The 13,119-nt window shown below is 34.3% G+C and overlaps 3 protein-coding genes across 3 annotated transcripts; 1 reads left to right on the top strand and 2 right to left on the bottom strand.

Moving 5' to 3' along the window:
* Window positions 1-407: 407 nt before the first annotated feature.
* Window positions 408-2,940, bottom strand: Kyat (Kynurenine aminotransferase). Its single transcript, XM_066392530.1, has 9 exons — window positions 2,566-2,940; window positions 2,371-2,515; window positions 2,155-2,281; window positions 1,938-2,047; window positions 1,636-1,882; window positions 1,264-1,430; window positions 844-1,030; window positions 631-794; window positions 408-566 (listed from the first exon to the last, which is right to left on the bottom strand). Exons 1-9 carry the CDS (start codon window positions 2,751-2,753, stop codon window positions 504-506), a joined length of 1,398 nt encoding a protein of 465 aa, XP_066248627.1. The 5' UTR covers window positions 2,754-2,940; the 3' UTR covers window positions 408-503.
* A 389-nt stretch (window positions 2,941-3,329) lies between these two features.
* On the top strand, window positions 3,330-8,463 carry Raf (Raf oncogene). The gene is made up of 5 exons (XM_066392348.1): window positions 3,330-3,769; window positions 3,858-4,383; window positions 4,560-4,743; window positions 5,241-5,364; window positions 5,463-8,463. Exons 1-5 carry the CDS (start codon window positions 3,417-3,419, stop codon window positions 6,472-6,474), a joined length of 2,199 nt encoding a protein of 732 aa, XP_066248445.1. The 5' UTR covers window positions 3,330-3,416; the 3' UTR covers window positions 6,475-8,463.
* A 249-nt stretch (window positions 8,464-8,712) lies between these two features.
* Window positions 8,713-10,316, bottom strand: LOC136410213 (endonuclease G, mitochondrial-like). The gene is made up of 5 exons (XM_066392261.1): window positions 10,123-10,316; window positions 9,632-10,018; window positions 9,208-9,444; window positions 8,965-9,145; window positions 8,713-8,906 (listed from the first exon to the last, which is right to left on the bottom strand). The coding sequence occupies exons 1-5, from the start codon at window positions 10,230-10,232 to the stop codon at window positions 8,811-8,813; spliced, it is 1,011 nt and encodes a 336-aa protein (XP_066248358.1). The 5' UTR covers window positions 10,233-10,316; the 3' UTR covers window positions 8,713-8,810.
* Between the last annotated feature and the right edge of the window lie 2,803 nt (window positions 10,317-13,119).

Below are 13,119 nucleotides of genomic sequence, written 5' to 3'. Positions count from 1 at the left end.
TAAAAACACTGTGGTTTTATCTACAGCTCCCTGCAATCAGTTGCAGCTTGGTTTCTTTGGAATAGCTTCTCAATCTTCTGTTTGGTAGCCTCTACTTATTTCATATACTTATATGCATATTCCCTAGAGGTCATTAATATTTGCGATGTGTGTAAGTTTATCACGTGCAGTTTTCTCAGTCAATCTCTTTCTTATCTAGAATTACAACATTCATCAATTATCCAAAAATGAACTTGCCATTTTCATAAATTGATTCAAAGGAACTAAAAGTGGTAATTAATGTGAGAAGAGCAACCACAAGAAGTTCCTTTTAACACGCTCTGAAGAGGACGGTTCTAGTTTGAAATATGATACACAAGGTTTAAGCTTCTCTGAGACTAGATCCAGATTAAAAAAAACACAACCAATCGGTTCAAAAAATATATTATCTTATAATAATATACACCTTAATAAACCAATAGATACAATAACGTTTTCAACAAATAACTATGGCACAAAAGAAGTTAGTTTTTTCCAGACTTCCACTTCCCAAGAATATCCGCTGCGATTTGCAAATTCTGATCTTGCTGCAAAACCACAAAATAACATTTTCGATTGTTATCCATAGATCCGAAATCCAAGATTACTTACCTTAATAAAACAATACCGTACGAAATTTTCTGCTAAAGGTTTGTGCTCAGTAGAATAGAACGCAGTAGGAGGAATTCCTTGCAACCCTACATTCTTCGTCATCCACTTGGTAAACTTGTAGTCCTTGTATTGATCAGTCTCAGAGCTCAGATCAACCTGTGACTCTTTAGATACTTGTCAATTGGATATTTTTGCTGCATAAAGGAATTGTACCTAAACCACTCCAGTCGGCCATCATAAAATAGCCGCCCTCAGGCACCACTGGTTTGAAACCAGTTTCTTGGAGAAATTTGGCCATAAACTTCTTCTTTGGTTCCAGTTCATTGCATATGGAGTTGAAGTAGCAGTTGTCGGAATTGAGACGTTTTATTTCTGTTTCAAAAGCAATTGCAGTGGCTTCCTTAAATTAATTTTCTGTCTATACCTTCTTGAATATTGCACGAATATCCGGAAATATTATAAAAGTACGGGGACGTGAAAGGCGTAAGGATAGAATGGGAAATAAAAATGAAATTATGGAAAGAGAAGACGCGTACTTTGAAAATAAGTCAAATAACGTAATAGGACAAAAGACTCTGCCAAAGGCATAAACGAATCCGAATTCATATTTTTTTTGTAATTACTCAAACTCACCTGGATGGGTGTACACCCTGTATAAACTGAATTCTGATGAATCATTTGAGCATTGAATAGCAAATTTGAAGGTCCATAAACCCATCCTAATTTCCATCCAGTTACACTGAAAGTTTTGCCTGCAGAACCAATCGTTAGAGTTCTTTCCCACATACCAGGAAGAGTAGCTAGTAAAAATTAATACAGTAAAAAATAAAATCGTTCCTGAGAGAAATTCCAAATTGAATCTGGACTTTCCCCATGGGCAAAACTGAAATTGCACATGCAAATAATCCAAAATCATTATAATTTAGAACTTAATCTGCAGAACTAGAATGCTAATTCATCATTAATTTCAAAATTGGAGTTAGATTATTTTAATGAAATTTCTACCTATTCGTATATGTTGATGCGGTTTATACACTATCCACTCATAAACTTCATCTGAAATGCAAAGCACATTGTATTTTTTGCATAAATCTGCAATTAATGTCAGTTCCTCCAAAGTAAAGACTTTGCCTAAAGGGTTATTTGGAGTATTTAATATGATAGCTTTAGTTTTTGTATTGAAGAGTCCCTCTAATTCAACTTGGTCTAATTTAAAGTCTCCTGACGACAACACTTTAGCATCTGTTTGTTTCTGAAAATAGTTTTGCTGATAGGTATGTTAATAGAATATGTTGATCAAAACATACAGGTTTCAGTGAGATATATCTAGGAACACCACCCGCATATTTTACCATGGGGGAGTAGCAATCAAAGAATGGTTCTATAATAATTACTTCATCACCAACATCTACATGTCCTAAAAGCAAATTAAGGATTCAACTTTATGGATTTAAATGAAGTATTAAGTACCATACATATTTAACTTCAAAACTTCATGTGGTAAAATTATCCTTATAAACTCACCTGTAATTGATGAGTAAAGTGCTTCATAAGCTCCCAAGGTAGTCATTACTTCAGTGAATGGGTTTAATTCCCGGCCTATTAGAGTTGAATATAATTGAGCAATAGCTTGAACTAACCTAGGATGTCCCTACACAAAGAAATAATGAATATAAAAAATATAATAAAATTTTGTTTTTGATTGATGGATACAATATAACTAAAATATTGGGTACTTACAAATCCTCGAGTGTACTGATGTAAGTTCCTGTTCGAAGCCACTTCTATTAAGGCATCAGTAACATATTTAGGAGGTGGATAATCTGGGAAACCTTGCCCCAAATTTAGAGGTTTATACTTCAAAGCCAACTGAATATATTCGACCCTAAATATTCAATAGAATTTCTAATCTGATTGTAAAGTAACAAAACTTACCAAACACTGGGTTCACTTCCTTCATAAGCTGCAGGCAACTTGAATTTCTGCACAATATCATCCATTTTTTTAAAGGATACTTGCGAGATGCACTTTACAGATTGTTGGATAAAAAGCAGATGATGCTCTTTAAGTGATCTATGCAGAAAGCGGTTAAAATTGTTTGATATTTTTACAATGACCGACATCTAATCTGGACACTACTATCTAATCAAAATAGAAGTTGTAAAATGCGTTGAAATTGGATCGTTGTTATAGTTTTCAAATTCTTTGCTCTAACCATCTAAATACATAATTATTTAGAACAATATAAATAATTAATATTTTATCATGATTGAAAATTTTGTAATTAAACAAATATTGACAAGAGCGTACATAACCTATCTGACCCCTAGAGCAAGTACTCTAAGGATCAAATAATCAGAGTCAGCTGGTTGTGGTGACGTCAGTAACAAGCACATACGGCAACATCACCCTGAAGGACTTTCGCATTAATACCTTTTTAAAATGCAACATTGCTCTTGTGTTTTGATTCTCAAACTCTTAACAATAAAATCAGAAAGTTGATTGTTACAACCCCTTTGTTCATATATTTTACGTCTGAAAATAATCGTTACTAAAAAAGCTGTATTCTAAAAAGCTTTTGAGGCATCTTTCAAAATCCCGCACAGGATATCTCTCTAAGCTAGGAGACTTTTGCCGAAAACTCTTAATCTGACAAATGTCAACTTCAGTTAAATTCCAATACAATACATTAACCGCCGACTGTCATTCCGTGGACTTCGAGGAAAACGAAAAAAATTGATAAAAATTGAAAATTGGCAAAAAGCCCTCAAACATGAACGAATATTATGGCAGTCTTAAAAGGGCCTAAGGGCATTAGTAACCTCTACAAAACGACGTTGAATGGAAGTGTGCTTTCTTATGCTGATGCAACCAGCGATAACAGTATGTCGAGCGAAAGTGAAGACGAAGTCATCCTGGATCTACAGGAAGAAATTAAAAATATCGAAAATGTAATCGCTCTGACGAGGGCCAATATAGATGCCTTAAACGCAAAGTTTGCCGATTTTCAACACCCTCCTGCTATGTACTTAAAGGAATATGATGAACTCACTTCAAAATTACATGAACTTGAAGAAAATAAACGAAAATTGGCTGAAAAGATTAGTTCTGGGGGACCCAATAGCAAGGAATCTTATAGGTAAAAAGATATCTATTACCCTTAATTATACATACACACAGGCTTCATTATAAGCAGGACAAGTTATAATGCTAATAAATTTTTGCAGTGGAAGCTCGAGCAGTCAATCACTTCTCAGCCAAAGTCAAAGCAGTACCTTAGAGAGAGACAAACATCTTGTAAGAAGCCCACCCCAACAAGCAGCATACCCTCGACCAAATCCACCAGCATTAATGACTCCAAGATTTTTAAGAGCATTTTTACCTAATAAACAAAGAACCAGTGTGCAGATCCGAGATGGCTTAACATTGCGTCGTGCTTTAGCCAAACCCATGAAATTAAGAAATCTCAGCTGTGAAATGTGTGTTGCCTTTTTGGGTGATGAAAAATCTACTAAAAAATTAAATTGGAATGTAGACATAAATACTTTAGATTGTGATTCAGTGACTGTGAAAATAATTGATAAGTTTCCAATTCCTACCAGTATATCACATAATTTTGTTCGGAAGACATTCTTTTCTATAGTGTTTTGTGAAGTGTGCCAGAAACTTGTGTTTACTGGATTTAATTGTAGGACATGTGGTTATAAGTTCCATCAAAGATGTGCTGGAGGGGTTCCTTTTTTGTGCCACCAGGTAGGTATCAAGAGCTGCTGGACAGGTGAATTTTTGTATCTATACATCAATTTGGTTATGACATTGATGTTCTACCCTCATATTGCAAATATTTTCCTGTCCTCTTGAAATACTCTGCATTTCCTTGAATAACATCCAATTAAGTCTTCATCACTGGGTTTTTATCTCTTCCATAGGCAAGAATGACAGATGCTTACTATAGATTCCTCCTCACCCAACCAATGGACTCCAGTGCTGGTATTCTCCAAGTGGGCCCTGCTCATATGATCACCAAACAACAGTTTGAAAGGCAACCTGGTGCACTTGGCCAACAGGACCGATCTAGTTCTGCACCTAATGTTTGCTTGAACAGTGTTAAAGGTCAGTTCTTAATGGATTTAGAGCAAAATAGAAGAGGTTATGTTTTAAAATAATAGTCATAAATAAGTTTTCAAACTATAGTTTCATATGAGTAACAGATTTGTAAAGATTTATGGGGAAAAAGTCCTTTGGTATCTCTTATACATGTAAATAAATGCTTTGAATTTGAGAAATTGTCTATTAGACTTACAGCTAGCAGGGACATTCCAATTTCTAAGAGTAGGCAGTATACCAAATGCAGAAATTATTGTCCTATAACTTATAACTCCTGACTCTTGTCAATATAGGCTCTTGACATACTGATTCATAAGAGCTATAGGTGCAAACATTTCTCTTATATCTCTTTTTCTGTGTTTAATACTAAATCAAGTATGGGTCTCAAAATCTCCTTTGAAAATGGTTAGCGATGCTAAAACCACTATTGCTTTTTGTGCAAATAAAGATTTATCATTATCATTTATTAGAACTATATATCTCATTTGAAACTTATAATCAAGGGCTGGAAGGGGCAAGGCCTTTACCATTCCTTAATAAACCTCCTGGGGAGCAGGATTCGCCGCATTGCAAAAGCACGCAGGCATCTCCTACTGGATCACATCATCCTAAGAGGCCCAGAGCAAGGCAAGTCATTTTTTCCTGTTTAAAATCATAATTTTAAAAGTTAAATTTTTGGAATTAGTAGATTGATGTTTTTGTAAATATTCTCTCATATCTTATAGGTCTGCTGATGAAAGTAAACCCTTGCTAGCAGCACGAGAGAGTATTGAAGATTGGGAAATCCCCGCTGACGAAATTCTAGTGGGGAATCGTGTGGGTTCCGGCTCATTTGGAACTGTGTACAAAGCCCATTGGCATGGTCCAGTCGCCGTAAAAACTCTGAACGTGAAGATACCTACTGTAGCTCAATTACAAGCATTCAAAAACGAAGTGGCCGTTTTACGTAAAACCCGTCATGTCAACATTTTGCTGTTCATGGGATGCGTTAGCAAACCGCAGTTAGCCATAGTGACCCAATGGTGTGACGGAAGCAGTCTGTACAAGCATTTGCATGTAGTGGAAACAAAATTTGTACTCTTTACTTTGATAGAAATTCAAAGACAGATTGCGCAAGGCATGGAGTACCTTCATGCGAAAAATATTATTCATCGTGATTTGAAGTCAAACAATATCTTCTTGCACGACGATTTGACAGTTAAAATCGGAGATTTCGGTTTAGCTACCGCTAAAGCTCGTTGGTCCGGGTCGCAGCAGTCTCAACAGCCAACAGGATCCATCTTGTGGATGGCGCCCGAAGTAATTAGAATGCAAGAGGAGAATCCCTACAGTTTCCAGAGTGACGTGTACGCGTACGGGATTGTGATGTTTGAGATGCTTACTGGGCAACTTCCATATTCCAAAGTGAACAATAAAGATCAGATTTTGTTTATGGTGGGGAGAGGGAATTTAAAGCCGGAATTGACGTTATTGCGACAGGATACTCCAAACGCGTTGCGTCGGTTGTTGGAGCAGTGTATAAAGTTCAATAGAGACCAACGCCCCTTGTTCAGTCAAATTTGCTCTTCCTTAGAAAACTTGCTGAGGAATCAACCGAAAATTAGTAGGTCCGCTTCGGAACCGAATATGAATCGCACCACTTTATCTGAAGACTTTACATACAGTTGCCAGAGTCCTAATACTCCTTCAACTTTTAATAGTAACTTCTTGTTTTATGGAGCAAGTGGTAATATTTAAGATATTTCACCCTAAGTTGGGTTTTTGTAAAATAGGTTATTCTAGTAGTGTTCGCCTTGTTTTTAAGGCAGAAATTTTCACTAATATCACGAATGCCTTCTTTAGGTGTTTCTTAGTAGTTGTATGAGTTCTCAGTGTTAAGTGGTCTAAACCAAACGAGGTGAATAGATCTGCGGGAAGGCTTTTTGGGCGATAGATATTGGGATTTCAAATGGAAATAATTTCACGGTTTTACTATTATTTTCGAGTAATGTTTCATTCCTTGGTTTCCAGTTTTTAAGCGGTTGAAGCGATTTATTGAACAGGATGTTTCAATAGTTACATAAGAGATACAGGGCTGGTAAACAAAGGGTTATGCAAAGTGTCCCAAATAAAACGAGTGTAATAGCGATAATTTATATGTTTAAAATGGCTGTAGCAATGGCAAATATTCTTATAATATTAAACGTTTGCAATAGATCAAAAGTGAAGCACCTCAATTGCTACGAAAATCTCGCAGGGGGTCGAAACAGTTTTACAGCGCATCACGTTCTCGCAAATTTTATGGATAAGCGGCAGCAAAAAAAAATCTAATACAATAAATAGAAAAACTAAATTATAATGGGTTTTAATTAATACCAATTAGAGAAAAATGTTGTGTTTTACTTGACGAAAACGCAACAAATTTCTTCGACTCGACGAATATCGTTGCGCTGTTAAATTTAGTCCGTGATCACCTTATAAAACAAATTCAATATTTTCTGCAATCTTCAAGATAATTTAGTGTGTAGAGCAACGTATTTTTTATTGTTACTGTTTTTTACCTTGCCCAGGTCAGCGTGTGCAAAATTATTGACAACAAAACTGTGCCACTTTGCCTTTTTTAACTGACTCTGTATCGTTTAGAGAGATCTTAATTATGTGGCTCAAATTTGATGATTTGGAGGAAAAATACTAATAAAATAATTACTTATTATGAATGGAAGTTAGAAATGATATAGATAAAGCAGAACAACACCGTTTTATGATGATTTGGATTCTGGAATAATACGTAGGTAAAGTCCGTTCTATAGTTGTCAAGTTATTGATGAAGCAACACAAGAACTGCTGTGTTTTTGAGCAGTGATGAAAAGCTCATGAAAAATACTTTTCAAGGTAAAAAAAGAACAAGTCTGGTCTGTCGCCTGTCCAAGGTATTGTGACTATAGGTTCTATAACGTTATACCGACAGTGAGTAATTTTAAGATTCGGGTGACATTACAAAACGAACATTGTAAAAGGACTTCTTTAACATAAACTGTGGTGTTTTTTCCTTTAATAATCAGGTAAAAACAAACTATTTTGCCTGCTAAAGGCAAATAGATGAGGTTGATAAGATGTAAATTAAAACTAAACTTCACAAACAATACATGCCAAATATAGAGAAATAGATACCTTCTTTTAAAATTTAAATAACTATAATGTTCTTTGAATACCTGATGTATTTTAGGAAACCAAAATCAGTGCAATATTATCGGTTCAAGCGGGGATTAATCAGTATCTCTAGAGTGGAGATTACTAATATGACATGATATTGCCATTTAAAAAGTAAATATTGACAATCCGCATTTAATGTTTTATTGCTTGCAACTTGTAGCCTACCTTCAAAAACACTGAAAAACTATCAATTTCGCTGTCCGTATAAACGTTATAAATCAATAATTAAAATTAAGCTACTTGTAGATAGCCAGAAATGTAAATTTAAGATTTCTTCAAATTGTATTGTAAATACATTTTATATAAACGTAAGTTATCATTGTCTAGAAAGGAATGATACTAAGGGCCGTTCAGTTGTACACCCAGAACGCCATGACATTTGCAAAACTTAAAAACAGAAACAATTTCTTGTCCTAATGGCATCTTAGTAAGATTCAGTAACTATATAATTTCATTGTAAATCATTCAGAAGAAGTCATGAGTGCCATAATTTGAAAAAAAAATTAATAACGTACGGATTATGTCTAATGTATTTCAACTAAATTATTTACTTACTTTGGTTTTAATTAGTTTCTGTTTATTTCAGTATTTGTTAATATATTACTATGAAATAAGTGGTTTTAAAATTTATTACTTTTTAACCTTTATAATTGTTGTGTGGTGGAAGTGAAACTGCAAACAAACAAAAAGTATACTTAATGAAGAATGTATATTACATTACAAAATATAAATTAATAGGAACTAACACATTTAAAAAATATTCTAGGAGGCATACTTGAACCATATTACTATATACTCATCAATTCCAAATTAAAAAGCATTTTATTTGGTAAACTTAACGTGAATTCCATAATTAACTAAATTCGTACTATAGAAAAAAATCACGTTTTTCTTCCATTAATCTTTGAAATATTAGTTTTTAAAACGTTGTCAAAGAACAGCAGTCCTGAAGCTCTTTCAATCAACTCCAGTGACACCTGACAACAAAGATTTATTAATTTCTCTGCTTATTTTAAAGCTGTTAATGTGACAAACCTGAAAGCTATTAAGTGGAATATTATCATCAATAACTGTATTTTCCATTACATAACATTCCATCTCTAATTGCCCAGTTTTAGTTTTTCCTACTACTACTTTATAAAAGTGAGTAGGTACTGACACATGTTGAGCCCCAATAACTTCATACTTTACATACATCTTACCATTTGATTCCTTCCTTTTAGCAGCATTAAAATATTGTTACTTTCATTGTATTAAACTCAGCAAATCACTATTTACCTTGGCAGATATAGAGGTCCAGTACAACAGTACACATCAGGATAAGTTCTTGTCAATTTGCGGACATATTTTTCTAATCTGTTCCAGGAATCTCTGTTGAAACCTTTGCCCACTTGAGGGGCCATGTTGGTGAGATAAAAAGTGTCTTCAATAAATTTCTGACTGGACTTATGATTTCCTGCTGCTGCTAAATGCCCTCTGTCATAACCAGAACCTTTGTAATCAGAATTATGTGATCTATGGGAAAAATATCATATATTTGGATCTGCATTTTTCTACCAATAAAGCTAAGGTTAAAATAGAACAGTTTAAAATTTTCAAATTTGCCAATTGCTGGTATTTCAGTCATTAGTACAGAAATTTTTAAAGGACAGTTTCTCAAGGAATGTACAATAAAATAGGGAAGTAAAAATTCAATACCTACCTGAAGTATGGGTGTACATGGTCAGCCTCCATAAAATTACATGTTGACCTATCAACTTTATCATTGCCTCTCACAGACTCTGCAGTTAAATGTTCAAAAACCCAATGAGCAACCCGATTTCGCCTATCGTAACTCAATACATAATCACTATAAGAGATCACATTGTCTAATCCAGGATAGCCATATTTCATAATTTGTGAGATTCTTGGTACACTGGGTTTGATGGCTGCATTTTCTTGTGAGGGTTCATAGATGGGGGATGCTGCGTCAATGCGACAGAAATTTTGAGGTAATATCTTATTTGAAAGGGATATAATTTTTGTAAGTGGGAACCAAGTTTCTTGCCTTGATGCTAATGTAAAAATTGGAAAATTTGCTTGATGAACGCTAAAATCATTACATGTTTTGCCAGATGTGTTAAATAATTGTTCAATTCTAAGAATAATAAATTAAGTTACCTTTACTACGGCTAAAAGATACATTTTTCTTACATTTCTTTGCATTTGCTGCTCTCGTGATACTTTCCAGCTAAAAAGGCTGCAGTAAGTGCAGTGGCAGCCGAGCCTGAGGCGAGAAAAAGTTTTAGCCTATTTACGGCCATTATTCTAATTCAGTTTTGTATGCCTTAAGTACGAATTAAGTCTTTCAATTAAAAAATAAATTGCAAATCGTTACAACATACAGAAATCCCATTACATAAAAAATGAGGTTAACATTATATATTATTGATTTGACGTTTGCACGTGATAAAAGGTTCTTTCCATATTTGTTGGCATTTTCACTTAATGATGCGTCATCATGTATGCTAATAGGCGAAATGTCCTCGAGTATGCTCGCGAAATGTCCAAGATTTATAATAATATATTATCTCATTCAGTTTCTTCATTTTTTATGTTTTTTCTCATTTTAACTTAAAACTCGAGAAAAGAATCGCTATACAGGTTTTCCCGAAAAAGTAAATAATTCCGTTACAGATTTTTACCTAAATTGAGCATGTGCTGAGAATTATGAAACCTACACAGTAAAATCAAATACCTACCCTAAACTGCCTTAAGCATTGCTTGGGAGTTTTGTAAATAATTTGAAAATAGTGAAAAATATAAGAAAAATACTAGAGGTAAAAAGATTTCTAATAGGAACAGGGAATTCAATTATTAGGAAATAAACGGCAATTAACGAATTTCGAAAAAAATTGAAAGGGAAAGGGAAAAGGAACCTGGCCCAAGGAAAAATTATCGCAGATTTAGGCACATAATAGAGAAGTCTATCTATATAGATTTCAAGGTGTAACGTACCAATATTTCAAAAACTACTGGAGCCCTAAAGCAAGAAGGAAAATTGCAATTGAACTTTAGCACCCTGCATATATTAAAGCTCTGAGAAATAGGAGTCCAATTTGTTACCCTTAGAATGATAGAAATAGTTACTTGGAACAAGATTATGATTTTATGCAAACAATAAGTATACTTTAACATAGAACCTATGGACTAGAATTTAACGATGAGAGAATAATTTATTCCTTAAAATATCCATTAACGGGTTAGTTCCTACTTATGCTAAAATTATGTAATCGCATTATTAGTAATAATGCAAAGACATGTTGGTTTTGCTCAAGATTATACGTTGTCAGAATAAATTGTTACTATTCGATAAAAAAGAGCTTAGATTGTTCCTTTTCCACCACAAATCGTTGATGAGACTAACTGAACATTTGTTTTTAGATGAGTATTTAGTTTGAGACTATCACGATTTAAGGCGTATTTTGCTGCTGCATTTAAAATTCTGTACTCTTAAAAACTATAATGCTGTTTCCTTAGCATCAGTCCAACTTTAATGTCCTCACTTTACGTCAAGAATTCAAATATGAAATGCGGCTTTGAGCACCTTCTCATTTCTTCTTTAGAGCTTGAAGTTCCGAAACCAAGAAATTAAGAACCGAAAGAACTGTTTAGTGGCTTGGCAAATTAAATATGATGCTCCGCTCAATGAGCTCCGTAAGTGGGGAGAGTTAAGAACCTCGGATTTTGACAGATATGTATGTAGGATTCTTAAGTCGAGGCACAATCGGAAGTCGTTGAGTTGTAAATAGTGATAGTACTCTAATACTGTTAATTAGGTTAGGTCTTAATTTAAGATGAAAGAATTGTGAAGGGGCTGATGTTGCCCCTATAGGACGCCTATGTATGTCGCAACCTGGTTAGAAGTATTTTCGTCAATTAAGAAGGTTTCGCAATCATTATCTTCATGCAATTCTGCTATTTTATGATTAACGTCTAGCCACCCTTTGTCGGTACTTGTGGGACAGGATAGCCGCCCTTTGTCGGCGTGGATGAGATGCGCGGCCGCGCTTTGTCGGCATTTCTGGAAATGTACCGATAAAGCGTTATCAGTACCATGGTAACGACTCAGGTGGTGTCATAAGTCAGCAATTGCTTTCTAGCCAGGGTACGACACTGTTTTAATTACCCTTAGTTTAGTATTTAAGAGCGCCCCGAATCTAGCGGGTCCTCTTTCTTTTCGAGTGGCTCACCAGAACTGTTATCCTACATTTGAATCCGTTTCTTATTCAATAAACCCTATGATTCAAAATAAAAACCCCTAGACAACTATATAAAAAACCTACATGTATGTATATCAGAAATTTACAAAGATGTGAGTGAGAGCTCTTTTCCAGTTCACAGTTTTAATAGCATTATATAAAACTTTGAAAGTCAATCATAAAAAGTGACGAAAAATTGTTATTTACTCAACTCTATTGAAGGATTCGTTGTTAGTGAGTTAGTTCTTAAGACTACGAATTAGTCTTATTGTTAATCCACTCCTCTGATGAACGAAGCAGTAATTAAATCAAATCCTAACAATGGTCTGCAGAGATAAATGATATTATTATAAAATTTATTTTGATTTCCTCATATAATACGTTACATTCTCAGTTAAAATTTAAAAAATGCAATATGGTAATATATATGTCCTTGTGTAACCTAAATTACGTGCACCACATATATAACTTTCTCTTTTCATAATATCACCAAATGAATCAAGGTCTGGAACTGTCAAATTTCATCTTTAAGTATAAATATCTCCAGAACGGTTAAGGATAAGCGTAAAATGTTTCATATAAAAGGTGTTTAGAATTCATCGCAGAGTCCAAAAATGCAATAAAATATAGAGCGTTCCATATTTGATTGCATTTTATACCGGAAATACTACCATCTTGAAAATATTTTTAACGTGTGTCCCCCAAGGAATTAGGTATATCCCCCGATTTTCATATTTTTTCAAATTATGGTTTTTCCGCAATCGATCGAGGGACTTCCCGGAGGACTATCCGTATGTATCATACAATGTCCGTTTTTGGAGCTCAACGATGTGGATCTTAGTGACTGTAAAAGAAATGAGATCGGTTAAATTTGAGCAAAGTCGAGCAATTTGGAGTTCAAGAATTAAAAAAAAAAAAAATTATCTGGTGACTTTCGAAGGTGTTTAAA

Source organism: Euwallacea similis, chromosome 8, assembly GCF_039881205.1.
Source record: "Euwallacea similis isolate ESF13 chromosome 8, ESF131.1, whole genome shotgun sequence".
NCBI classification, from domain to species: domain Eukaryota; kingdom Metazoa; phylum Arthropoda; class Insecta; order Coleoptera; family Curculionidae; genus Euwallacea; species Euwallacea similis.
Note: the sequence above shows the minus strand (reverse complement) of the source record. Positions and strands in the feature narration are given on the sequence as shown.